At 47.0% G+C, this 26,973-nt stretch overlaps 1 protein-coding gene across 4 annotated transcripts in view; it reads left to right on the plus strand.

The window, feature by feature from the left end:
- Nucleotides 1–26,973, plus strand: part of CAMK1D (calcium/calmodulin dependent protein kinase ID) — a 386,022-nt gene that overhangs the window by 348,918 nt on the left and 10,131 nt on the right. For all 4 annotated transcript variants that reach the window (XM_079106243.1, XM_079106242.1, XM_079106241.1 and 1 more), the window contains 2 exons: nucleotides 19,341–19,453; nucleotides 21,175–21,253. In XM_079106243.1, the coding sequence (XP_078962369.1) occupies nucleotides 19,341–19,453; nucleotides 21,175–21,253 (192 nt within the window). The remainder of the gene's footprint in view (nucleotides 1–19,340; nucleotides 19,454–21,174; nucleotides 21,254–26,973) is intronic.

The raw sequence follows: 26,973 nt of genomic DNA on the forward strand, positions 1-26,973 counted from the left end.
AAACTATTTTTAATGGCAATTTCTTTCTACAATTTGTACTTTCAAATGCTTATTATGTGACATACTTGTAGGATGGGTTTAGGCCAACTAGTTCTTGTAAGTGCAAGGAAAATAATCCCTCTTCTCCTCATCCCCAAAGAAGATGCAAACAGAGCCCCCTGCATACAAAGAAGGACTATAGGTGATTGGGATCGGAGAAAGTTCTGACAGCATGTGCCATCCTATTCTCCTCCTGGAGTGCTAGAAACAACCCCCTCTCCTTCCCACTACCACTCCATTGGCCTTGCCTCATTATTTGGGAAGCAAATGGTCTTTCTACAGCAGCTGGGTAGCTTTGTGGTTTAGTGTGGACTTAGGTGACAGCTCCTGTAGATTCCTGCCATTATTGCAGGAGAGTTTTATCCATTGTAATACACTTGGCCTCTAGGGCTCCCATTTATGGAAATAGATAAAAGCCAGCTTCCTTTGAGCTCTAAAATTAAGATATTGCATTTCCACAGCATTTTCAAAGCATGCTGGCTTCTTCTGCAGGGGTTTCTTCCTTCTGTGGGGGAAGTGGGTTACAGACCCTCTTGAGAATCTGATAAGTCATGAACCCTGACTCCAAATCAATCTCACACGTACACAATTTGGTGTGTCATTTTGAAGGAGGGGTCCTGGTCATGGGGTCTGTGTTATTCACCTTGGCTTCCTAAATTTCAACTAAAATTCCGATCAGAGGTCCTGTCTCTCCCAACTTCCCTGTGTGTGCCTTATGGAAATAGATGGTAGATTGGTCCCCTTCCCACCAAGGACCAAAACTGATACTGGTAGTCCAGAGAAATCTTCCCTGAAACTGGGAAAAATAACTCCTTTGCTGACCTTCTGGTTGTTTGTTTGTATCTGGTTGAACCTTGAACCACCATTCTGGTCAGTGTGAATGTCTCTAGACTCACCTTGGGGAGATGCATGCACATGCACACATGCGTGCACGCACACACACACACACACACACACACACACACACACACATACACATATTTCCCTGAAGTCTTGGCACTGAGGGGGGGATTTATTACAGCTATTGGAGGTACATGTTGACTGATGTTTCTTAGAATTACTGGGATTAGCAACTTAAAACTAAGTCATGAGGCTGCTATAACAAAGTACCATAGAGTAGTGGTTTAAACAACAATTCATTTCTCACAATTCCGGGGACTGGGAAGTCCAAGGAGCCAGCCAGTTTAGTTCCTGGTGAACACCTTCCTCTGGGCTTGCAGACAGCTGTCTTCTTGGTGTGTCCTCATGTGGCAGATAGAGCAAGCTTATTGGTTCCTTTTCTAAACCAGTTACTGGAAAAGTGAATGGGATCCTAACGATTGGCCAAGTGAAGCAGGTGAAGTGGGTAGGAGAGAAAATCCCAGAGTGAAACCACAGTCTGCCAGGGAAAAGGTGGAAAGATGGCCCCTTTGGTTAGAGGTGTCCTTTGACTAGCGCATGCTCACATGGAGTCTAGAACTTTGAGGTGGAGGTATGGCACATGTACTTGCGTATGACTTCAACAGTGGCACCTCCATTTATAATTGCAGGAGAGCTGTATTTTTCAGAGTTTGTGTTAGTCATCTTTGTGTTGCTGTGACCAAAAAACCTGACAGAAACAACTTAGAGGAGGGGAAGTTTATTTTGGCTCACAGTTTCAGAGATTTAGTCCATAGTGAGCCGACTGTCTTGCTCTGGGCTTCACATGGCGGAACGGCATGGTAGAGGGAAGCTGCTTGGGATAGGACAGCTGAGAAGCAGAGAGAGGGAGAGGAATGGGCCACAAAGATGATGAACCCTTCCAGGGCACAGGCCCAGTGACCCACCTCCTCTAACCACGTCCCACCTGCCTACAATTACTAGTCCATTCAAACTAGGGGGTTGATTAAGTTATAGCTCTCATCATCTAATCATTTTATCAGATTCACTTAATCTGAATATTCTTGAATTAATTACAGAAACTTTTGGGAGCCATCTCACATCCAAACCATAACAGGGCTCGATATAGTAGTAAGCAAAAACCGTATTTCTTTATATCTATTTTAAGTATTAACTTGGTAAGTTTATACTTGATGGTTTCTGTGCACCACCAACTTTGTCCCAGAAAACACCCTAACTCAGTTTCATGACTGTCAGACTCCAACATGGCAAGCTGATTTTCTTAACTCCTTCCAAAGCTCTGAGGGCCCCAAGCTGAGAGTGAATGAACTTTGGGCATCTCACTTATATCCCAGAAGATGCTCAGACTCCTTTGAGTAACAGGCCAAATCCTGGGTTTACTTTGCTACATAACATGACTGTGCATGGAGATCCACCAACCTCAAATTTAGCATTATCAGTAGATAACCCGCTTGTAAGTCCAGCATGTATGGCTATATACATTATCAGTACTCTGATGAGAGGCATCTTTGCCATCTTAGCATCTTTAGGACCTCGCACAGAGCTTGAAGTAGAGAAGGTACTCAAGAAATGCTGATGGTTTGTACTGAGAATGATAAATTCGAGGCTGGTGATCTGACATGCACTGCAAGCCACAAGAATTCGCGAAGTACAGCAATCATTGCGGATAGGTGTTCTGGAGCGGGGGCACCCCTTCTAGGTTGGATAAGACTAATATAAGCTGACAGGCGAGATGGAGCATCTGAGCAGGAGAGGGGTACAGGCATGGGGCAGGCATACCATGGCACTTGGAGGGACTTTCTGGGACAGTTCTGTGGCTGGGGTTGGTGTCGATGGCACAGAGTTGGCATCAGGTTAAACCAGCATTAAAAGGTAGAACTTGTGGGTCTCAGTCTCAGGCTCTTGCTACTTCTCCTCCATGCACCATGCTTGGTCTCACATTCCTATCCATTGACAGGGCTGTGAGCAAGACTGCTGAGCAGGCCAAGACCAACAGGCAGCACCCAGGGGATTACATCGAGCTCCTCATTCTTCCTAGGAACTGGAATGGCAAAGGGGTTATCCTCTGCAGATTTTTGGAGTGCAGCATTATTATTTTCATTTGATAAGCCTGTCACACTGAGATATCAGACTGCAGCAAAAGTGGCTGGGACAGGCCATAGCATGGAAATTTTTTACTTTTCTGTACTCCATGTAAACATTACTCACCTTACCAGGGCAGATGCTTGCTAAATTGGCTCTCTTGGTATCCACATTCATTTTTCTGTTTTCCATCAATTGGGAAGGAGAAATAGTTTTTCCTATCAAGGATGTGCATTTGTAAAACCCATTTGATGGATCCTAATCCTGCCAGGGAACTTCCTTTGGGATTAGAATTTGCAAAAATAAATCTTTTCCCACATAGTTGCAGCTACTAGGAGAAATAGAGGACACAGTGTGTCGGTGTCCAGTGCAAAGGACCTGGCTTAGCCAAGACAGCACGAGTTCCAGGGAAATAACTTTCTGTGCTCAAAACACAAATCAGCAGCTCACAGGCCAGATTTGATTTTGTGATAACAAGTAGTCTGCCTTTCTTCTCACAACTTCAAGGACATTCTTTAATGATCATTTCCCTAAATTATGCTCAGGACTGCGCCATCCTGCAGAGATGCACAGTGACTTTTTGCTGATATAAAAACTGAGAAAGATCTTAAGAAGGTTCCCACTCTCAAACTAAGTCTGACATGAAGGCAGGCTGGGCAGGCTTAAGTGAACTTGGCCATCACCTCTGACCTCTCTGTCTGGAAGAAACTCTAGACAGAACCATTATGGCAATTCCCTAACTTTTTCACTGGCCTCTTAGATTGTTCACTCTTTGAAACTAGGTCAAGTAAATGCGATTTGCCCATGTAGACAGCTTCATTAGCTTTATCAGAGTGGAGCTGGAAATGCCTAATCTGCTTGCTAGGGCCATTTTCTGAGACAAAGGATGATTCTCGCCAAGGCAGTCCCCATCCCTTGGAGCAGTTGACAGCTGGCTCTTTATGGAATACATATGCCCTGGGAGGAAATATGAAAGGAAGCCTCCATAGAAGAGAATGCATTGTAATCACCAGGCCTCAGCCCAAGCCTGGAGCATCACACTAGCTGTTCCTCCCATCAGTATAAGGAATGTTCATAAGAAAGATCCACCGGCCTTGCCAGCAGGTGGCAATCATCTCGTTCTGTGAGTGAGCTTTGCAAGGTAAGACACGGTGCCTCATTCAGGACGCCCTGGGCCTACCGTCTGGACTTTGGCTTTAGAAATTTAGAAACTAAATTAGATCTGTTTATTCATCTTGCTCAGATACTCCCTGTGAGTGGGTTCACACCAACCAGAAATAAAAGATGTTTTTTGTTTTTCTCTTTTAAACTGGAGTGCTCATTACTAAATCATCATGAGGTTTTTATCCAGCAAGGTAATTTGATATGCATGTCAACAAACAAGCATGTCCACTCCCTCCAGGGAATACTCCAGGAGAAACCAAGGAAAACCACAAGTTTTCTTCCAAGACAAGTAGTCACAGTGGTGGACTTGGTGGCCTCAGTTGCATTCAGAAAACCTAGATTAGTCTCCATCTTCCCTTCTCAGCCAAAGGTAATTTCTCCCCAGCAGCAGAGATTTCCTCTTGGCCTGGTTAGAGTGGCTGAAGCTGACTAGCTTCCCCTGCCCCTCCTTTATCCCGCTGTAAAGACCAACCACTCTGCCCATCCTCTGTCCAACATCGTCCTCTTTAGTTCCGCAGGCTGGGTTTACTAATTGTGGTCATTTGTTGTATTCCAGTTTGGATGCTTTGCAAGAATTTTTCAGAAAGGTCCCCAGCTCCCCTCTGTCCTCTATACAGAGTGGACCCTAAGGATGCGCCACACCTTCTGTGGATTGTGAGCCCCTAAAGCTTTAGACTCAGATGCAAGTCCTCCTTTCATATTCAAGTCATATTTCAGCTTTCTTTTTGGGTCCATGTCCTTGTCTCTACTGCTTCAGGGAAGGGGCTTGATGTGTTGCCTGTGCCAGTTGCTTTACATCCATCTCCTCAAAATATTCCAGTTTCGAAGAGTGGGTGCAAAATATGCACAGGAGTGAGCAAGGCATTTGACAACAGAGAGGTCGAAGTACAGAAATTCTGCATTCCCATGATAGTGGGAACAACTCCCTGCTAGTGACTTCAGACAGAGTGGCAGCCATCAATACCTATGGCATTGCTTTGCAAAGGCCCTGGGTTTGAAAGGGTACCATGGACAAAGAAGATGGAAAAGAGTGGTTCAAATATATCAATTTTATACCCTAGATGCTCTGGCTTTGTGCCAGATGGAAAAACATTTTACTCCTCTGTTCTGTTATTTTCAGCTCAGCATCATCTCCTGGAAACTGTCATTTATGTAGCAGCTAAATGCTTCAGGATATTTAACCTGGAGAATGGAAGGCAGGGGATTGACATGCAGACACTTAACTAAAATTTATTGAGCCTAATATGTGTCAGGCAATATGATGGGGATTAGATATGGATCCATTACCGCCCCGATCTCAGAGGCAACAGACAGTAAACACATAAATTACAATCCAGTCTTGCTGGTGTCATGAAAGGAGAGGGGACTGTTGAGGTATCTCCCAGGGCAGAGCCAGGAACTGCCTGAGGCCTGAGGAAGACTTCACAGGACAGGTGACAGCCATGGGGATTTGGAAAGACAGGTAGGAATCTGCCAGGAGAGAGCCAGCCACACCAAAGGAAAGCCTCTCCCCGCAAATAGTACCTGCGAGACCATCACAGAGACAGATTGACAGTTTATTCCTCGAGACCCAATTATCTGCAGATAAGATGTGCTTCCTGTGTATAGGAAAAGATGTCCCATTCATTTGGAAACATAATTTTAAAACTACAGTTTTGAAGGAGTTGTTCCAGCTTCAAACTATTGATATACAAAACACGCAGATCAGAAAAATATAAGCTCAGAATTATCGGAATTTGAAATCCTTTTAGCACTGTATTGAGCACATGGATGAATCAAAAGAGGTTTTTATTGCGTTTAAAATATTTGCTGTGGAGAGTACCTGCAACAGCAGGGCGGAGATTGTGCATAGATGGAGAAAAGAAGGAACAAGTCCACAGAAAGAAGGGCCAGCCCTCCACGAGGCGGCCCTGTAGCAGGTGCTGAGCAGGGTCTGTGCTTAAGCAGAGTGGAAGTGGAAGGGACGGAGGAGAGATTCCACGCCTGCACTCGGAGCACCCTGGGGAGGTGGTGGGAGGAAGCCCATAATGCAACTCCAAATAGCATGGAGCCCTGTGACCTCTTTCTGGCTTCTCCTCTCCTCGCTGCATCCCAGTCTGGTCTCCAAAGTGCCCTGTGAGACAGGAAGGAAAGCCAGAGCATAGCGCAAGGCACAGCAAGAGGCCGTGGCCATGGGAGACAGGGCCTGAAGCATCTCCAGAACTGGATTGCTAGTGCCTGCAGATGCCAGACTGCCCATCCTCAGACCCTGAAGGAAGGAAGGATGGAAGGGAGGAGAGAGGGTGGAAAAAATAAAGAGATAAAGAAGAAAGGAAGCCCAGGAAGGAGAAAGAACCTAACTACAGAGAAGGCAAAGTCTAGATGCAGAAATCTCTCTGGACTCCTCCCTGGTTGTAGCATGCTCAGTTGGTGCTTGGTGTTAATTGCCTCCAGATTGGACATCTGCCCCTCCTGGTACTTTGGTCTGAAGTTCATTACCCGTGAAAGTTAATTTTCACTGCTGAAAGTTTCACTGTGTTTCCTAACTCAGCATTCCAGGCTGTGGGAAGCTCTCCTAGCCCCTCCTCTTGGTCTGCCTGTGTCCTCGGTTTCAGGGTGAACAAAAGCTGAGTGCTGGGGTGCTATCTGTTTGGCTAAAACAAGAATCAAAAAGTTGACTCCGGGTGGACTGGGCTGTGCACTTCTCACTCTAGGGGAAGTGTTTTGTTCGTCTTTCTGTCCTCCGTCTCCTCCCCCAAGCCCCTCCTCTGTTCCAGTTGTGATGTACTTTAAGGAATGTGCTCCCCCCCCAAAAAAAAGCCCTTTCCCTAATTTGCTTACCCATCTTCAGCTTTCAAGGCATTATCCACTCTGAGGGGATGATGGGGCCTTGTATCTGTTGAGTTAGCATCAACAGCATGGAACCTAGAGTCACCTGCCAGTGGTTTTGTGAACCATTCCTAGTTTCTCCCGTTTCTTCTAAGTTTACAATAAGAAAGCTCTGGGAACGCACATAATCAAACCAATGGTCAGCAAAATAATCAGATTGAATTTTTTGTAATGACTCAGATCTCATTGGTCAGTCTAGTCCATAAAACCAAATGATGTACTGAAACTTGTTTTGCTCACTAAATGGGCCATGCACATAAGTGCAACTGATCTATCAGCTTTAAAAGCTTTGCTTTATTATTTTTACAAGTTGATCATATTATCCAGAGTAAGATGAATGAAACTCAGATTCCTTAGTGAATGTCCCCAATAGTCAGTCAGTAGACACTCCTCAAATTCCTACCAGTGGCCCCTACACATCAGCCACTCGTGTTCCAAGGAAGGATGCCCAGATACGGTTAATTTTGCTAGTGCTTTTCAGAGACCCATCAGCCTGGCCTGGCCATATCAAGTTTGCAATATATATATATATATATATATATATATATATATATATATATATATATATATATATATATATATATATATATATATATATTCGTTTGGGTCATTTGGGGGCACCTCGGCTTAATTGCGTTCAAGTGTTCTCCTTAACCAGCATGCCTCTGAGGAAGTGCTCCCAGGACAGCTTTGGCCACTCATAGAGTGCTCCGAAATGTGGCACATGAGATCTGAGTTTAGGATCAGGTCTGCTACCCTCCATCACTGCAGGCAACGCAAGGCACACAAATAATGGCTGTGGCTGCATCTGTCTCCCTCGCTTCTGTGGCAGTGCAGATGCCGAGTTCAGGGATGGTTGTTGGTGGGTGGTTCTGAGACTTGCCCAGCATTTCAGAATGTGTTGCTTCGTGGCCATGGTTGCCATGGGACGTAGGGCTGAGTCCCTTGGGACTTGTCTGCTCCTCTCTCCCCAAGTGCGGTGCTCAGCAGCTGCTCTCCCACATCACAACATTTTGGTGGAAGGAACCTGAAGAGGATTCTGTGGAATGGGTGGAATGGAAAGGGAAGACAGAGATAAGGGCATGGGAACTGGCATTCAGTGATTGCTGTGGGATCCACTTCCTTGTGTTATATCTCTAGCATCTGCTGGATGCGGTGGTGCAAGCCTGTAATCCCAGCGACCCAGAAGGCTGAGGCAGGAGGATGTGAGTTCAAACCCAGCCTCAGCAACTTAGCGAGGCCCTAAGCAACTCTGCTAAACCCTGTCTCTAAAAAAATATAAAAAAGGGCTGGGGATGTGGCTCAGTGATTAAGGGCCCCTGGGTTCAATCCCTGGTGCCAAAAAAAAAAAAAATCTCTAGCATCTGGGCTGTGGTTGTGGCTCAGTGGTAGAGAGCTCACCTGGCTTGTGTGAGGCACTGGGTTTAATTCTCAGCATGACAAATAAATAATAAAATAAAGGTCCATAACAATTAAAAAAAATAAAAATTAAATTCAAAAAATTTTTCTAGCATCTGTCTGTTGCATCTAGCTATTTTATCCATCCATTCATCCTCCTGCTTGTCTGCTTTACATATTATATATGTTAGTATGTAGTGTGTATGTATATACATGTAGTATATAATATGAACATATACTGAATGTATGTGTGCATGTACATATATATACATTTGATGTTCAAATATATGTGCTTATGTACTACATATTACAGTATCTCCATAAGGTAGGCATATTGTCCCCATGAAAAAGATAAACTGAGACTCAGAGAGGATGAATCATTTCCCCAATGTCACTCAACCAGTTCTTGGAAGAGCCAGGATTTGAATCTGTGTCTCCTTTCCTTTACATCCCAAGCTGAAGAAGCCATGTGTGTTAACTTTCTGTCACTGTAACGAAATACCTGAGATAATTAACCTATGAAGAGTAAAGGTATATTTTAGCTAACAGTTTTAGGGATTCTCAAGATTGGTGGAGCCATTGCTTTGGGCCTCTGGTGGTGAGAGCAATGATGAGGTGCAGGTAGAGAAACAGTGCTCACCTCATGTTCAGGAAACAAAAGGAAGAAGAGACTGGGGGTCCCACAGTCCCTCTCAAGGGTGTACGTCCCAGTGACCTAAATACCTCCCACTGCGCCCCCTTACCTCCCAATAGTGCCAATGTGAGGTCCAAGCCTTTAGCATACAGACCCCTGGAAAACATTCACCCAGACTCTGCGCCATGCCACACCACAGCTCTGAAGGCAAAGCTGGAATCAGTCCTCAGAGCAGCACAAGTCTCTCCATAAAACATCAGTTCATTCTCCTTCAGAACCTCTCCACCCAGGGGGACGGAAAACAGAGAATTCTGGGCTGCCATTCAGTTGTCAGTAGGGGCTGTTGCATGAAAATAAAATTTTTATGTGACAGATTTTAAAAGAAGCTTCAGTGCTTCAGAAGCACATTTCACAGGTACTTAGAAGATTTGCTCACATGTATCTTCATTTCCCAGCTGCCCCAGGGGAGCGAGACCCATCAGAACTCCTGCCCCATCCATCCAATCCTATAAGATTCTGGGCAGGGGACGCTTTTTCATCCGTGGGTCCCCTGGCAGCTGTGCATGGGAACAGAGCATGAATCCCAGCAGTGTGACAGGCTCGTATTGGAATTTGGTTCGATACAGGCACAGGTTCATTTTTCTCTGTCCCTGTGTCCCCCAGACAGGACCGTGATGGTTCTAGCCATTTTCCTCCAATCCAGCAGACTGGGTAGAACATCAGGCATTGATTTTATAACCGCAGGCACCCTGAGCTGTGCCTCGACAGGTCACATGGCCTTGTTTTCAGCTGTTTCCAAATGCACAATAAACAAAAATCATGACGCTGGCCTCCGAGTCAGGTTTGGAAAGAGAGCATGCTTGGTGTTCCCCCGTCTTTGCAGTGACATACCTGGCTGGCTATCTAAAGGTTAATATGACTTGACTCAGGAGAGGCACAAGTGAGAAAAAAAAATTCTGTTCTGCCCTTTAGGTAGGAGCAAATTGCCTGAACTCCCATGCATTTATTTCCTCAATTGAGGATTTTGGAGAACTTACCTCATAGCCATGAATTAAATGAGATAGTATACATAAGTTGTATAGCTCTGTGCCTGACACACAGCAAATGCTCAAACAGATGGTGTCTATTGTTTTTAACCTCTGCGGGATCATAATTAGCTTCTTTACTATAGAAAATGTTCCACTTGTCCCATTAGAAAAAGCTGGACTATAGAATCTGAGGGGCAGGACTCTGTCTTATTCACTGCTATATGATTAGCATTTGGCCCACGTCAATGCTCTATAAATATCAGAAGAATGGAATAAAAGCAGCCTTTGTTTTTCTAGGCCAGAGCTCTGAGCGGATGCCCTGCTGATGGCTGTGTCCCTTCATCTCTTTTCCAGTGCCCTAAATGAGGGGTTGGACCAGGTGATGACTTCTGAACCCCAGAACAGAAAGAACTCCCCATGACTTTGATAGCCCCCTACTGTGCAAAGTACTTTTGTGGGGGGATTTCAGGGAATTAGCCCAGGGAAGCTGGACCACTGAGCCACATCCCCAACCATTTTTTAAATTTTTAAAATTTGAAACAGGGTCTCACTAAGTTGCTGATGGCCTTGCTAAATCGCTGAGGCTGGCCTCAAACTTGCAATCCTCCTGTCTCGGCCTCTCAAGTCACTGGGATTAACAAGTCTCTTCCATCACACCTGGCTGCAAAGTACCTTGTCAAAGATATGTTCAGCTTCTGGTTCAAAGTCTTGGACTGGGGGCAGGGGCTGCCAGCTCTGAGTGGTCATCAGATGGGCAATTGCTGGTGGGTGGAGCTGTAGAGAGGAAAATTGACACATGGAACAAGGTTCAGCACTGGACAATGGGAGCTCAGGGAATCTTTGTTGAAGGTTTTCTGGGTTCAGTCCAGTCTGCCTTGAAGGATACATGTATGGCAGATGCCATTGGGAGGCTTCACTGCAAAATAACTGAAAAATTACTGTATTGGGGAAAATAGAGTATATATCCATTCTGGAGTGTTCAGTCCTGTTTGTTGTTGTTGTTTTTGTTACTGATACTGGGGTTGAACCAGGGCCTCATGCATGCTAGACAATTTCTGTACCACTGAGCTGCTTTTCCAGTCCAGCCCAAACCTGCTTAAGTCCCTCTGAATATGTGCTGTTGCAAACACACATGGATGTGCACGCATGCACACACAGCATGCATGTTTCATGTCAAGCATTTCCCATTCATCAAAATAATCGACAGATGAATTCCATTCAATCATTTCCAGTGCTAATGAAAGAACAGAAATATGGTATACAACCCAGCCTCCATCTTCCAGGAACTCAAAGTAGGAAGATAAACATTGTAACGACAATAATAAGACATCATCTTTTAAAATTTCTTGAAAGGACCCAGAAAGAGCTGAGCATTGAGCTGGATAGTGAGGAATGGGAAATGTTTGGAGAGGGGTCAGGCAGGGTGGGGACAGCGGTCCATGAAAGATGTGAGCGTCTAAGGAGTCATTCATCCACCTTGCTTTTGCTGAGCACATACTTTGTACCGGGCTAGGTACTGGGGTTACAAAAATGAACGCGACCTTCGGGAAGCTCAGAGATTCACAGGAGATAGTGGGACATAGAAAGAAACCAGCACCTGTGCCATGTGGCATTGCCTGGGAAGCTGGAAGAAAGAGGAGAGGTGAGGGATCCCTGCCCTGGCACCTGCTTGGGATTGGGAAAGATGTCACAAACAAGGGCTCACACTGGAGCTCTGCAGTGAACAAGTCAGTCCTGTGGACTGGAGAGGACCACATTCCTAGCACAGAGCACAGGGTATGGAAAGGAGTATTCTAAATGAGGTGAACATGCTTTAGCTTCCCCTGGCCAGCTCCAATTAACCTTTCCTGTCTGTTTTATACATTTCCTGTTTATTTTGGAGTGAGGCTCAGCTATTCTTACCAGCCTCTGGTCCATGCTAAGCTTCTGGGGAATCGCTCTGAGCTCCCCAGGCACAGACAGAAGTGCTTGTGTATGCAAGACAGTGGCATCTCGTGGGGAGAGTGACTCTTGTCTATGGTCACTCCAAGTCACATTTGTCTTAAATCACTGCTGGCCAAGCAGACATATTAGTGGGCCAGATTAGGCCTCGGAGGGCCTGTCTGCGACCCCTGGTCATATCTACAGAATCGCACCGAGTGAGCTAATCCGTTCTCTCAGCTCCAGGGCAAATGCCAATGGCTGCAACTCAGCACCCTAGGCCGGGCTCTGTCCCTGGCTTCTGGCCTTCATTTCCAGCTGCCTTCTGGCTGCCTTACCAGGATCCCTCACACACGCCTGGTCCGGCTCACTGAGGCCTGAATGGAATTGCTCTCTGGTCCTCCATGGGTGGTTGGCACTACTGGTTGTAAAGAACAGATTCTCCTCAGAGAATCCTCAGCACAGGAAAAGGAACTTGCTACAGGACTTTGTGTGGAATGAACTGGAAGCCCCAGCACCTGCAGCCCTGCATGGCTTCTCTCACAGCATCACCTCTGAGCCAAGGTCATTGCCTCCTGCCATCAGCTCTCCTGTCCTCCCAGCCCTCACTCCATCTTCAGTCCAAACCTAGACAAGCTCCAGCGTCGTCACTCGAGCTAATCAGCACTGACGTCAGGCTGCCTTGTTCTGCCCTGTGTTGGCTCAGCCCCTCTCCCCGCCCACCGAGAACGGCCTGGAACCTCTTCCCTGAGTGCAGTAGTTTCCACCGAAGTGGGTGTTGGGATTGCCAGGCACTGCCGTTGATGCGTACAGGCCACCTGGACTCTTTGTCCTACACTCTTTCCCACATGAATGGTAGCTCTGGTTGTCCATACTGGAGACTCTTTCTCTGAGCTGCTTTTGGAAACTCTGTTCCTCAAATCCAGCTACCACCCCGGCCTTCCTGTTTATGGTACAGCTGCTAACGTGTCCTGCCTCAAGGCCATCCCACCCACTGCAAAACCAGGAGCCCCACCGCTGCTGTCTACACCCATCAGGGCCTTTCTGCAGGATAGACCGCCCCCCTTAGTGTAGGGAACATGGCCGTCAGCGGCCCCCACCACCCAGCTCATCAGCCCACTTGCATTTTATGCAGCAGTAGCAAGAGCAGCAGACAATTTCTCTTTGGTTCTTGACCAGCTGTGCTCCTTTATGCCTTGGTGCCCTTATCACTAGTCAGCCCTTCCTGCCTGAGGCCCCTTCTCTCTCCTATAAAGCTTCTGCTCATCCTTTGAGACTGGACCTAGGAACCCACCCCTTCTTCTCCCCACAAAACAATGCGGGCTGGATGCCCATGCTCTGCATTCCCCGATAGCCTCTGCATAGCTCTGTGACTGTTGCTGTCTGTGCCACTGCTCTCTGCCCATGTCTCTCCCACTGGACTCAGCTCTTAAAGGCAGGAAGTGGTTCTTATCAGCATGTCTACAGTATCATATCCAGGGGACCTGGTTTATAGTAGGTGCAACATAAATGTTTGATGAACAGATTCTAAGTATACCTTAGGAAATACATGAGTCCAATTTCTGCTGCTAATACAGACTGAGTAACTTGTAAAAAATAAGTTTATTTAGCTCATGGTTGTGATCCAAGAGCATAGTGCTGGCTCTGGAGAGGCCTTCATGCAGCATCATCCCATGGCGGAAGGCAGAAGGGAGAGGGCAAGGGCAAGTGTACAAAACAGAGGGAGCAGGGGAGCCAAACTTATTCTTATATCAGGAACCCTGTCCCAAGATAACAGCAGTAATCAACTCTTGAGGACAGAGCCGTTATGACCTAACCACCTCTTAATACTGTCACAAGGGTGGTTAAACACAACATGAGTGTGGAAGGCGAACATTCAGACCACAGCAGGCACTAAGTAGGATGAATGTTAGCTGATAAAATGAGGACCTTGAAGTAGTATAAGATTTAGGTGTAAAGACTTTTTAGAAGTCGCTACCTAATTAGAGCCCTCTTAACAGGTGTGAAGTGGTTTGCATTGTGATTTTCATTTTCATTTCCCTGATAATCAGTGACATTGAGCATTTTGTCATATACCTGTGAACCATTGGTAGGCATTTGGAGGAAAACAGAAGACAGTGAGTATTGGTGAGGATGCAGTGGTACAGCCACTTGAGAAAACACTCTGGAGATTCCTCAAAAAGTTAAAAATGGTGTCACCCATACGATCTACTAATATTCCGAAAGAATTGAAATTAATTGCAAAGAGCCATTGCACACCCAGTTCATAGCCTTATTCACTATGGCCAAAGTGTGGATATGACCTAAATGTTCATCAGCAGATGAATGATAAATAAAATGTAGTATATGCATGCAGTGGAATACTACCCAGCCTCCAAAAGGAAGGAAATTCCACAATATGCTACAGCATGGATAAACCTTGAGGGTATTATGCTAAGTGAGATAAAGCAACCACAGAAAAACAAACACACATGATTGTGCCTGCATGCAGTGTCTAAGAGTCAAACTGATAGAATCAGTGATTGCCAGGGCCAGGGCTGAACAAAATGGATTTTGCCCTTAAATATTCATTAAGAGGGTCGATCTCATCTGAAGTATTCTTACCACAGAAAAGTCAAGCATGATAAAATTAATTTTATAATTGAAAAGTCACTGCCTTTTCTCACTGTTACTTCTGTTACCAGTTTCTTCCTGTCCTTTCTGTGTCTTTCTCTGGTATCAAAAGCTGTCAGGAAAAACAGGATCTTAAGGACATAATCTAAGTGGGGGAGGCAAAACAGGGGCAAGAACACAGGCTCAGGTGAATGATGGAGATGAAGGTTCATGAAGGGACAAGGAGGAGCAACTGGTCAGTATTTGCACATCCTTTCAGTACACATCCATTTTTATGTAGGGAGGCAGGTCCGTGACCAAGGACAAACAAGCAGAAGAACATAACTTAATGTAGGATAATGACTGTGGTAAACTCACTGGGCCTCTCAACAGGAGCTTTTATGCTATTATAGCATTTCAGTTTCCAAGAAAAACAGTTTACTGCCCAATCAGCCACAGTTGGCCATTGCTGATTTTCACATTCATTTAGGTTAAAAGCCTTCTCCATGGAAAAACTTCTCCTGTATGGAATGGGTCCATGTCCGGGAGTGCCACTTTGGGGAACCCAAACCACACTGCATTCTCTCCACAAAGGCAGGCCAGTCTGCCCTCACAGGCGGGCCTGCACACTGGCCTCTTTTGGAATGTCTGTGAGTGACGTGGGGTGTTGGTGTTTCCACCAACTCCTGTACGGGAACTTGCAGGGGGGAGTCAGGTTAGGAGAGAAGTTGAGATCTCCCTGGGCTGGGGTGGTGGGGTTCTACTGCACCCCGGGTCTTCACCTCTGCTTCAGAGCCCAGCCACCAGGGCTCAGCAGCCAGGGAGGGAGCCTCTTTTCCAAGCTTGTGTTGGTACATCTAAGCATTTATGCATCAACTGTGGGCAGGCCCTGGCCTGGGCACTGAGAATTCATATACTAAGGTAAGACATGCCAGAGGAGGATGTTGGCTGTTTTTTGCTAACCATTACCCCAAAAAAATTTATCTACTCAATAAACACACAAAAGCCAATATTCTTTTTATGAGAGGGAGGTATGATGGGTCTGGCCATGCCTACTCAACATTCAACCTCCAGTGGCCCAACTCTCTTTTATTTATAGACACACAGGTAAAGGGGGCAAGACCAGGAGGAGCTGCTTCTGTGATGGACAGGATAGGATGCAGTTAGGGGAGCCATCATCTTAGGAGGAAAATTCCAGAAGGAGACAGGCAACCACTCCCAGGCAGTGCCGCATACTTCCCAACAGTTCCTAGAAGCCAGGCCTCTGAGTCACGTGACTTAACCTAGCCTGATTCTGCTAAATAAGGATGGCTTCCCCCACTTGCCAGGCCAGGCTGCAGATAGTGTACTCCACCTGCAGAGAGAGGTCAGGTCTTCCCCATAAAACCCCAGCTCGTCTTCAACCGTGTGCCAGAGTCAGGCAAAGGATGCGGGCAGGGCAGCCCAGGTAACATGCACAGCTTTGCCTTGATCCAGAGACAAGCAGTGTCTCATGTGCAAGGAGCCAGCTCTAAGCCTCTTAGTGAACAGGCACTAGAGGGTGTGAGATGGGGTTGGAAAGGTAGCGATCTGTCATGGGATTCTCCTTACAGATGAAGGGGATCTGTTACCAGTATCAGAGACAGGATCCAGTTGAATTCAGGAGAGGGGCAGCAGCCTTCTGTCCAGAAGGTTAAGTATCCCAAGAGCCAGATGGGAGGGGACCTGCCACTGATCTTCTCCCTTCTTTCCCATCTCTTCTGTGGTCCCCATGGGCTGGTCCCTTCCAATATTAGAGAGTGCTGCCCTTGTTTACCTGTCCACAGAGACTGCCTCCAGGACACAGGGCAAGGTGGCTCTAAAGGGGTTGATGGAAGATGTCTGGGACACTTGGCTCATGGGGAGAGAGATGGATGTAAAATAGTGCAATATTATTGCTCTTAGTGGAGTTCTTGATCCACAAAAAGTAATCCAGTGTGGCTAAACTAGAAAAGCAAATAGATCCAGCAGTCTGTTTGCACACACATGCCACAGATTAATGGATGGCAAACTAAACAGCAACAGGACACCTGGAAGGTACGAGAGCACTTCCTGGAAGATAGTTCCATGGCTGCGATGGAGCTTACAGGAGGGTCAGTGGTGGGGAAGGGTTGCCTTTCTGGGCACAGTCATCATTGGGTTGAGAAATTTCCAAGCTACTCTGAGCCATAAACTTTTTGGCCTAGAAAACTAGGAATGGCTTCATCATCTTTGAATTATGTATCAAGGATTATTTAAAAGGTTTGCTGTGAAAAGGTAAATCATACTTCAGGAACATCAGTAATGAACAGAGGAATAGGAGGTTGAGGCAAGAAGATCACAAGTTCAAGGCCAACCTCAGCAACCTAGTGAGGCTCTAAGCCACTTAGTGAGACCCCGTGTCAAAATACAAACTAAAAAGGGCTGGGGATGTGGCTCAATGGCTAAGTGCTCTTGGGTTCAATGTGTGGTACCAAAAAAAAAAAAAAAAAAAACAGAAAAGGACAGAAGCGGGCACTCCTTTTGGCTACTGCTACACAAACCTACTAATAATCTTTGTTTTGAAATCTCCTTTAATTTTAACTGACTTAGGCTCCAAGCTAAATCCATTTCATTTTCTCCTGTCCTCGGTACATGCATGTGAACACAGCATTCTATACCAGAAAAAAAAAGAAAGAAAGAGCTAAAATGAAAAGAAATTGAAATATACATTTTTAAAAATTGGCACCAGAAGAATAAATCTTTCTTGGGATTTTTTTTTTCTTTTTTTAAGATTTTTTTTTTTCCTTGAAAAGAAAGCCAAACCCTAAAGTGAAACATACTCGGTTTTTAATAAACAAAAACCTCACATATCTGAAATAGAGTTTTTTTTCCAAGACAAACTAACAATTTGCTCTGTCTGCTTTTCCTAATATGCGCATTTCACTTAGCCCAAATCCTCATTATGGGAAAAATTTACATATCCATCTCCAGGCGGCCCGGGGTTTCCTTGCACAGAGAAGTATGTGCCTGGTGGTTTCAGAAGAGCTAGCGAGTGTTCATTTCAGCAAAAGCAGCAAATCTTGGAAAAGGAAATTTTCCAAGCACTCAGCCCCTGAAATGGCCTTGTGGGGATCGATGATTTTGAATCTTACCAGCCTGCAGAATGTCTCTCAGCCTTGAAAAATGTTGTCACCCAGGCCAAGGCCGGTGCCCTGCCTCTCAAGACAGGAGCAGCTGAAGATAGCTGGTACTGAGCTGTGTTCTCACCTAGTACGTTTTTTTTAAATTTTCTATTTTATTTTATTTTTAGTTATAGGTGGACACAATACCTTTATTCTTATGTGGTGCTGAGGCTTGAGCCCAGGGCCTCAGGCATGCTGGGCGAGTGCGCTCCCACTGAGCCACAACCCCAGCCCCCTAGTGCATTTCTTATATGCTCACAGCTCGATTCCTTAAAGGCCTGCAGTCCTCTGAACCCTGCTCATTTGTTCTCATTCAACGGGTCTCTAGGCTGTGGCTGTGTTCAGAGCAACCTTGAGCTATGCATGAAGATTCAGGGCTTGCACAGGGACCGAATTCACATGGTGGCTTCCACCTTCTGGCCCCAAAAGCCAGATGTGTGCCGTCCAGCTTTGCAGCTGGCCTTCCCAGACCAGGCACCACCATCCCCTCATCCCTCCCTCCCACCTCTCCCAGGTCTTTTCCTGTTTTATCCGATCAAACGAACTGGGAGAAGAGCTGCAATAGCTTAAATCCAAAAAGCATATTAGGAATTTTCTAGTCCGCTGGTCTCCATTTTCAGATAAGGAAATTTGGGGCCCAGAAATGAATCAATGGCCTTCTGGAGGTTAAGGTACTGAGGACAGAGCTGGAATGAGAAACCAGGCTTTTATAAAATTAACTTTTTTATACTCTGGAGAGAACACAGGACTCGGGGTCTCATGCATGCTAAGCATGCACTCTACCAGTGAGCTTCCCCCCAAGCCCCAGAATCCATACGTTTGTGTGAAAATTGTATTTTGGCACAGTAGAGCGACCATGGGTGGGTTAGGGTAATTTGGGACAACTTGGTACTTGGTACTCAAGGTTGTAAAATTTCCTTTACTTCCTATGACAATTTCTTGAATAAAATGAACCTAGAGGGACCCTGGATTGTATATTAAACCTAAAATATTTTATTTATTCCTTCCCCCAACTTATCATCTATTAGGGACTGAATTACAGGCAGTCAGATCAATAACACTAGGGTTTCTAGGGCACCTGAGTCTCTGGTTCATACTCTATAAAGAGTTAAATGTGAGTTTAGCCGGGTGTAGTGGCGCATGCCTGGCAGCTTGGGAGGCTGAGGCAGGAGGATTGTTAGTTCAAGGCCAGCCTCAGCAAAAGCGAGGTGCTAAGCAACTCAGTGAGACCCTGTCTCTAAATAGAATACAAAATAGGGCTGGGGATGTGGCTCAGGGGTCAAGTGCCCCTGAGTTCAATCCCTGTGCAAAAAAAAAAGTTCACGTGAGTTTAATTGAATGCATTTACTCTGATGATCTCGGGGTTAACCCTTTCTGCTACTTATTGAATCATGATTTTACTCCCGTGCTGCCTGTGTCCATAGAACATGTGGTCCCTGTGCTCAGATGACATTCGCAGCATGCCCAGTGCAGGTTCCCTTGACAGGGTAGGTCACGTCTCTTCCTTCCAGGTGCTGCGCAGAGCCCGCACCACAGATGCACAGCCCCTCAGATCTTCCCCATCTTGTCTTCCAGGCTGTGTGGCTACCCTCCCTTTTATGATGAAAACGACTCCAAGCTCTTCGAACAGATCCTCAAGGCGGAATATGAGTTCGACTCTCCCTACTGGGATGACATCTCCGACTCTGGTAGGTCTCCCACGTACTATTCCCATGGCACTAAAACCAGAATGGCCCCAGGGCTCTTGTCCAGGTCCATTGGGGCTGCTGATTCAAAAATACCCACAGCCTGGCTGGATTAAACCACAAACATTTACAGTTCTGGGGGCTGGAAGTCCAAGATCAAGGTGCTGGCACATTCCGTGTCTGGCGAGGGCGGCTTCCCAGTTCATAGACTATCTTCTTGCTATGTCCTTACAGGGTGGAAGTGAGCGGAGAGCTCGCTGGAGCCTCTTTTTTCAAGGACACTAATCTCTCTCCTGAGAGCTCAACCTTTATGAACTAATCACTCTCCCAAGGCCCCGCCTCCTAATGCCATCCTCTTGGGAATTAGGATTTCAACATGAGTTATAGGGGGACATGAACATTGGGTCCATTGACTGCATCCAAAGGAGCTTTATGAGCTATATATTTGACCCTGACTTGGAGGACAGCTTGAATGAAAGACAGGCTGGGGACATCTAACCTGAGCCCTACCAGAGGGCCAGGACTTCCTCACCCACCTCCCCTACCCATGCCCTGGGAGCTAACATTTATTGAGCACCAACTGTGTGTGGAACACTAGAAGCCCTGCGCATGTGTCAACTCCCTCAGTCCTCAGGACACCTCTCGGGTAGGTATTACTATTGTCCCCACTGGACAGATGGGCAAACTGAAGCCCCAGACGGTGGAATAACTGGACCAGAATCACACAGCAAGTAAGCAGCAGAGCTGGGATTCAAACCCCAACCCTCACTTCAGCTCCCGTATTGTAACTGTAGTGCCACACAGAAATGTTCCCCACAAAGTTCGCCATCTTTCCTGAGGGAAAAAGCCAAACCAAAACCCAGGCAGAGTGGCAAAATGTCTCCAGGCCCCAGTTTCCTCAGGGAGGAGTAATACTGCATCTCCCGGGGGAGCAACCGAAGGATGAGATGGAATGGTGGACTGTCTGACGAGCTGCTCAGATTGGTGACTTTATTAATTATGGTTATTTCCTCCTAACTGGAAACACCTTGCCTTCCTCCTTCATCTTCTGAAACCTAGGCCCACAGTATAGTTCTACGAGGTGTCCATCAAAGAGTCCCATGGGCGGCATTGGGCTTCTGAGCTCAGGAGGGCACAGCCTCCCCCGAAGCCCAGTCCTGTGGGCAGTGAGCTGCCATGCCTCAGCACCACGGGTTTCCGGCTAGCGCATCATGTCATCCTTCGGTTCTGACCCTGCCCTCTTGATCTCAGGGTCCTGCTTCTGGGTCATGCCCTGGCCTGGGTCCTGAGCACTCTCCACTTCCTCAGAGAGCACCTCATTGCATCCCACCCCCTGCCCACTGGTCCCTACTGGACTGAGTGGGCTGGGGTGGTGGCCCTAAGGACTGGCTTCCCTCCACACCTGGCCCAGGACCCCATGGCATTGTCCAACACATGGGGAGTATCTCCAGAGGCAGTGAACTGAAGGGAGGCATGTGATCACCAGGTCACCACCTCTCCTCTCTGAACCAAAGACAAGCTAGTGACAAGGGACCTACAGGTGGGAAATCAGGGTCCCAGACTGGCTTTCCTGGTACCCTTTGTTTCTGAGGTACAGCAGGGTCCATGGAGGGCTGTTCTGGGTATTCTATGCTACATACAATATTCCTGAAGACCTAGGGGCATCCTGTGGTCGCATGTCACACCACAAAGTGGTTCCTTCCTTGTGCCTTCTTTTTGAACAGCAAAAGACTTCATTCGGAATCTGATGGAGAAAGATCCAAATAAAAGATACACCTGTGAGCAGGCCGCTCGGCACCCATGGTAAGAAAAGCCCCCCACTGTGGAGACCGTGTGGTTGTGTACCCCCAGGGCAAACTTCCTGTTGGCTCTCATTTTGGAAATCCACACAAGCGTTCGTTTCATTTTATCCTGACCAGGGCCTTTGAACCCTTCCTTGCCCACAGGACAGTCTTCCGAATGCATGTATGACAAGTCAAATGTGTAAAAGACAGCCACAGCTTTTCAGTTTACAGAAAGTTGCTAAGGATCATTTTCATTGAAAGTAATCACCCAGGGAGGCATTAAGATTGGAGTTCCATTCCTTGAGTTTATTAGTAGTTAAGTGAATTGAAGTTATATGTGTTTTCCTTTTCAGATGTTTTTCCAATTAGTGTTTCTTTCACTCTAGAGGGGCTGCTTGACACTGCATGGAATTCTGCACATTTTCAGCAGAGCAGTTGAGGCCCCTGGTGTTTGTGCCACTCCAAGTTAGAACCCAGCTTCGCTGTTGGCTAGCTGTGAATTCGAGTCTATACTTGACTTTTCCGAGCCTCAGTTTTCTCATTATTAAATGAGCATAGCATTCCCTAATTTGTACATTTGACATAATAAATAATGGAAATAACACAGGTAAAGAGATTAATACAATGTGAGTTCGGAGCAAATGTTAGTTAATTGTAGCTGGTTTTATTAAAGCCCTGTGAACATCCATTTTGAAACAAATGCCAAGAGTGGTAAAATATCCAACGCGCTAGTCAACTTTCTGTTACTGTAACAAAATATGTGAGACAGTCAACTTAAAAAGAGGAAAGGTTTATTTTAGTTTTGGAGGCTTCGGTCCATAATCAGTTAGCCCTGGCACTTTTGGATCTGTGGTGAGGCAGCACCTCATGGTGAGAGCACATGGTGGAGGAAGATGCTTGCCTGGTGGTAGCCAGGAAACAAGAGAAAGAGACCAGAGTCTTGCAGTCTCTTTAAGGGTGCAATCCCAATGATCTAAGACCTCCGAGAGGCCCCACCTTTTAAAGGTGCCACCACCTTCCAATAGTGCCACTCTGAGGAACAAGCCTTCAGCACATGGGACCTTAGGGACATTTAAGAGCCAAACTATAACACCCAATGTAATGAAGCTGGGGCCTGAGGGTGTTGCTCAGTGGTGGAGCCCTGGCTTGTCATGCCTGAGGCCCCAGGTTCTGTCCCCAGCACTGCAGGAAAAGAAAGGAGAGGAAAAGATGATAAACAGACAGTGCTGTGTCCAGGAGAAGGTCCCCCGAGGAACACTGCAGGAAACTGTCCTGTTAGCCCACCAGCTTCTATAGTGTCTCCTCCAGGGTCCCAGATGCCGTGAGCCTTCCCCAGGGGACCTGCTGAAAGGCACCGTCCTGACAGAGTGTCACAGTGCTTCAATTCATCATGCTGGTTGCTTGTTGAGTCTGTATTACGTTCCGGGCACTGTGCTGATTGCCTTCAAGTGTCATCTCCTCTCTTCTTAATAACCCTACAATGTCGGTTTGATCTTCTTTTCAGAGCTAAGGAAACTGAAAGACAAAGTAACTTAGCCCAAACTACACAACCAACCAGTGTCAAAGGCAGGATTCCAGCCAGAACTGCCTCACTAAAGGGAAGAGAAAAGAAGAAAGGAAAGGGGGGGGTCTAAAAAGGCAGAGCGTTTCCACTGTATGTCTTGATGTTTCTTAACAAGTCACCTGGGACTGTAGTTGCAAGTATGTGGTGATAAAGAGAGTAAAGATTTTCCTGTCTCATTCACAGTGGGCCTGTAAGGCTCTGAGGCTTCCGCAATTATTGAGTAGGAAAGGGAAGTGGTTTGCCTCCTAGCTCTCTTTCACTCAGCCAGCCTCGCTCTCTAGAAGGCAGGAAGAAGGCCCGGGCAAACCTGGACTCTCCTTCACCAAACATTTTTTTTTTTGGTACCAGGGATTGAACCCAGGGGTACTTAACCACTGAGCCACATCCCCAGCTCCTTTTTATATTTTATTTAGAGACAGGATCTTGCTGCATTGTTCAGGGCACTAAGTTGCTAAGGCTGGCTCTAAACTCATGATCCTCCTGCCTCAGCCTCCTGAGCCACTGGGATTATAGGCATGTGCCACCACACCCAGCCTTCACCAAGCATTTTTGGAAAGCCAAACGAAAGTCTTTTTGACGGAGCTGGGAGAAAGGCAGGTCGGGCCCAGCCCTGCATCAGGAGGTTTCCTCCTGACCAGCACGGAGAGGGGAAGCTCTAAGCCGGACCAGCAACCTGAGCCACAGAACGGGGACTGAACACTGTGTGTCTCTTCCCAGTGCCACCAGTACTTGGTATTCTGGAATCAAAGCGGACAGAGGCGACAGGTAGAAGATGAGACTAGAAAGGAGGACTGGAACCAGCAGGCGTCTGGCCTGGCTGTGGACCTGCTATAGAATCAGATCATAAGTAACAACGTACATATACTGATGGGCTTTTCAAGGAGTTAAGTGAGATAATACATGTGACAAAGAGACCGATCCAGACACCTCATACATCTCTGATAATACGAATCACTACTGTTTTATTATTGACTTAAGAAATTTGTGCTTTCCCCTTTGGGCCGGGCCCTGCCAGCTGTAGCATAGGCTGGGTGGTAGGTGGGTGTGGAGCAGGGCAGGAAGGTGCAGCCCAGGATGGGGAGGGGCCTTCCCAGGGCAACACAACAGGGAGGGAGGAGGCTGTCCACTCCACTCAGGTGCCCAAGAGCGCCAGGTGTTGGCAGAGGACAGGTGGAGCTTAAGATTATTCCCAGGTTTCCAGCTTAAGGCCTGGGAGAGCGGCAGGCTTCGTTGGAGAGAGGAGCTGGGCAGGGCCCCCGCTGGAGTGTGCAGCTCAGGAGAGGTCAAGCCAGGGACGAAGGCCTCAGAGTCCTCAGCCTGTATCTCTGACAGGAAGTGCGAGCCTGAGAGCTGTCTCACCAGAGCCACCCGGTGCAGAGGGTCTCTTATTATTATTGTTCATTAACTTCCCACTTCCCGGGAAGTCAAATGCTGCAAAACAGTAACAGAGGCATTGGATACAAGCATCACCAAAGCCCCCTCTTGCCTGTGTTTATGATACCCTTGTTGCTGTTATGTGAAATGGGCCTGGCAGAGTATTCGGTCTGTAATGTGGATTCGGTGGCGTGATGACTCCAGCAGAGCAGCATAATCAACACCGCTGTTCTGGAAACTGTGGCCGCAGCCCAGCCCTCATACCGTCATTCCAGAGCCCTCATTCCGTCAGTCATTCCGTATTCCACACTGTTCTTCCCACTTACTCCAAGCCACCCGGGACTGGGCAAGGCCTCGGAACCACAGATGCCTTCCCGAGGCCTCAAAACAACCGCTCTCTTGCAGAAGGCCCTTGGCAAAGCCCTCCTTGCAGGAGGCAGATGTTTCCCAACCCCTGGTGGAGGTTCAGGAACCAGCAGGACCATGGATGGCCCAAGGTTAGGGAAAGACAAGCAGCAGCACGGGAACCCATCCCCACTATGGGGCAGTGCCTGGCTGTCTTGCCAGAGGTCATTTACCTGGTTGGATTGTTCTGAACACCCGTCTCTGGTTTCATTGATGAGTGAATGGAAGAGTACTTGATGTTAAGGAGTTAAGGCCTTGGCTCATGGGATGTGGAGTCAGATGAACAGGTAGTGCAGGCCAGCAGCCTGGAAACCCAGGCCAGACCAGACACTGCAGCTGGACTCTGAAGACAGTTCAGAGGCAGGATTCCTTCCTCCTCTTTTTTTCTCCAGAGCCTTCAATTGATTAGATGAGGCCCACCCATAAAAATCTCAAAGTCTACTCATTGAAATGTTAAACTCATCTAAAAAACACTTTCACAGTAACATTCAGACTAGCATTTGGCCAGATATCTGGGTACCATGTTTTAGCCAAGGTAACACATAAAATTAACCATCACACTCCTGATGGTTGACAGAGACCCTCCTCCCCTCTTCAGGACTGCAGTCATGCTAGCTCTGATTGGCCATAGGAATTGGGAAGCAGCCCAAGAGTCTGGCAAAGCACTGTTTGGAGTATCACCAAGCCTACCTTGAGCAAGTGGCTAGAGAAACAGAACCAAAGCCATAGAGGAAGAGTAGACCACCCAGAAAACCCAAAGCACCAAAGGCAAGCAGAATGGACTTGGATGCTCTGGGACTACAGAGTGACAGGCCACAAAAGGTGCGATTTGTAAGGGTCATCTGCATTGGTGGTGTAGAGGTTAAAACCAGGGAGCAAGAGAGGCGTGAACAAGGTGTTTACCCATAACTTTACAAATCCATGCATGCTTACAGATTTGTACAGAAATTCTTCCATATCAGAAACATTGGTCAATTCTAGACGATCCGGTGGACCATTGATCCTTCCGTTTTAAGACCCCGCTTTCCCAGTGCTGCTGATCACTGAGCATCAGGGTGGCCATGCGTTCATAATCATGGTCAACTTCCTAGCTTACCGCGAACAGTAGCAACCATTTCATCACGGTGCCCATTTGAGGACGGTGCTATGTGCTCGTGACCCAAGGTGACTGTACCCTCGGTGACTGCCTGGCAGGAGCCTCTGGGCCACCTGCTACCCAGCATGACTCTTACCCAGCTATAGCAGAGCTCAGGACTGTGGGAAGTGAACACAAAATATTCCTAAAATAATTCGGAGCTGCATTTCCCTTACATCTGGGCCCATGATAACCCACAAAGAAGGCGTGGGAAGCAGAGCAGCAGGCCTCAGCTCGCAGTGTTGGAGCCCACACTGCCGACAGGCAGGTGGAACCCAAGTGCCAGAGTCTCCCCGACATCCCCCGCTCCCCAGCCTGTTTGGTTTGGAGCCTGACTCTGGCCGGCGGCGGTGTTCAATCTGAGGAATTCCACACTTCCTACCACTCTGGCCCAGTTGTTTCCAAGAAGGACCTGGCCACCAACACATTGGAACTGGCATCCTTTTCTGAGGATGTAGCTTTTAAAAATGGTCCAGGGAGAAGAATTCCCATGAGCTTTCAAGGAGTAAACGCTTGATAAAGATGTCTACAGCTCCCAACCTACTAGCGCCTCTGATTTTGGTTTTGCCCATTCAGATGTGCTATTTCTGTCTCACCAATGTGTGTCTGGGGAAGGGGGCAAATGGCAGTTGTTGGAAATGAAAACCTGGCTCACATCAGTTGTTCTCTGAGCCTCCTCTTGGCTGTGTGTCTTTATCCCTGCTTGGAGAAGAAGGGAATATATTTGGGGAAAAGATGCTGTTAACTGGGAATATCAGACTGAATTCTGGGCACGGTCTCGTTGTCTAGGTCTCTGACCAAGTTTGTAATCCTAAAGGGAAAGAAAGGTTCAGTGGGATGATTTCTTGCCTGAATAAGCCCTGAGCTTCTTCCTTTCCTTTCCCAAAGCAATTGAGAGTAGTCATCTGTGATATCTGGAATGTTCCATGTTCAGAGCAGTCTGGCTGTCGGTGGTACAAGGTTTCTTCCTGTACCAGTTTCCTTCCTGCCAGTGAGAGTGATCCATGACTCTGGCACCTGCCCTTTAACTTTTCTAAGGTTCCATAAACTCTAGGAATCAAATACCAACCTAAAATTGAATTGTTTGGTATTAAACTGGAAAGGGAAGGTGGAAGGATCAAAGCCCAGGAAAGACAGAGGATATAGCTTCCTCTGCTCAGAGGGGCAGGCCAAAGGGTCAGATGTTAGGGGAAGGTGATGTCGTGGTCAAGAAGGGAGTGCAGGAGAGAAGAATGGCTGTGCATGGCCTCCAGGTCCTAAG

This window comes from Sciurus vulgaris (genome assembly GCF_902686455.1).
Source record: "Sciurus vulgaris genome assembly, chromosome: 12".
Classification (NCBI taxonomy): domain Eukaryota; kingdom Metazoa; phylum Chordata; class Mammalia; order Rodentia; family Sciuridae; genus Sciurus; species Sciurus vulgaris.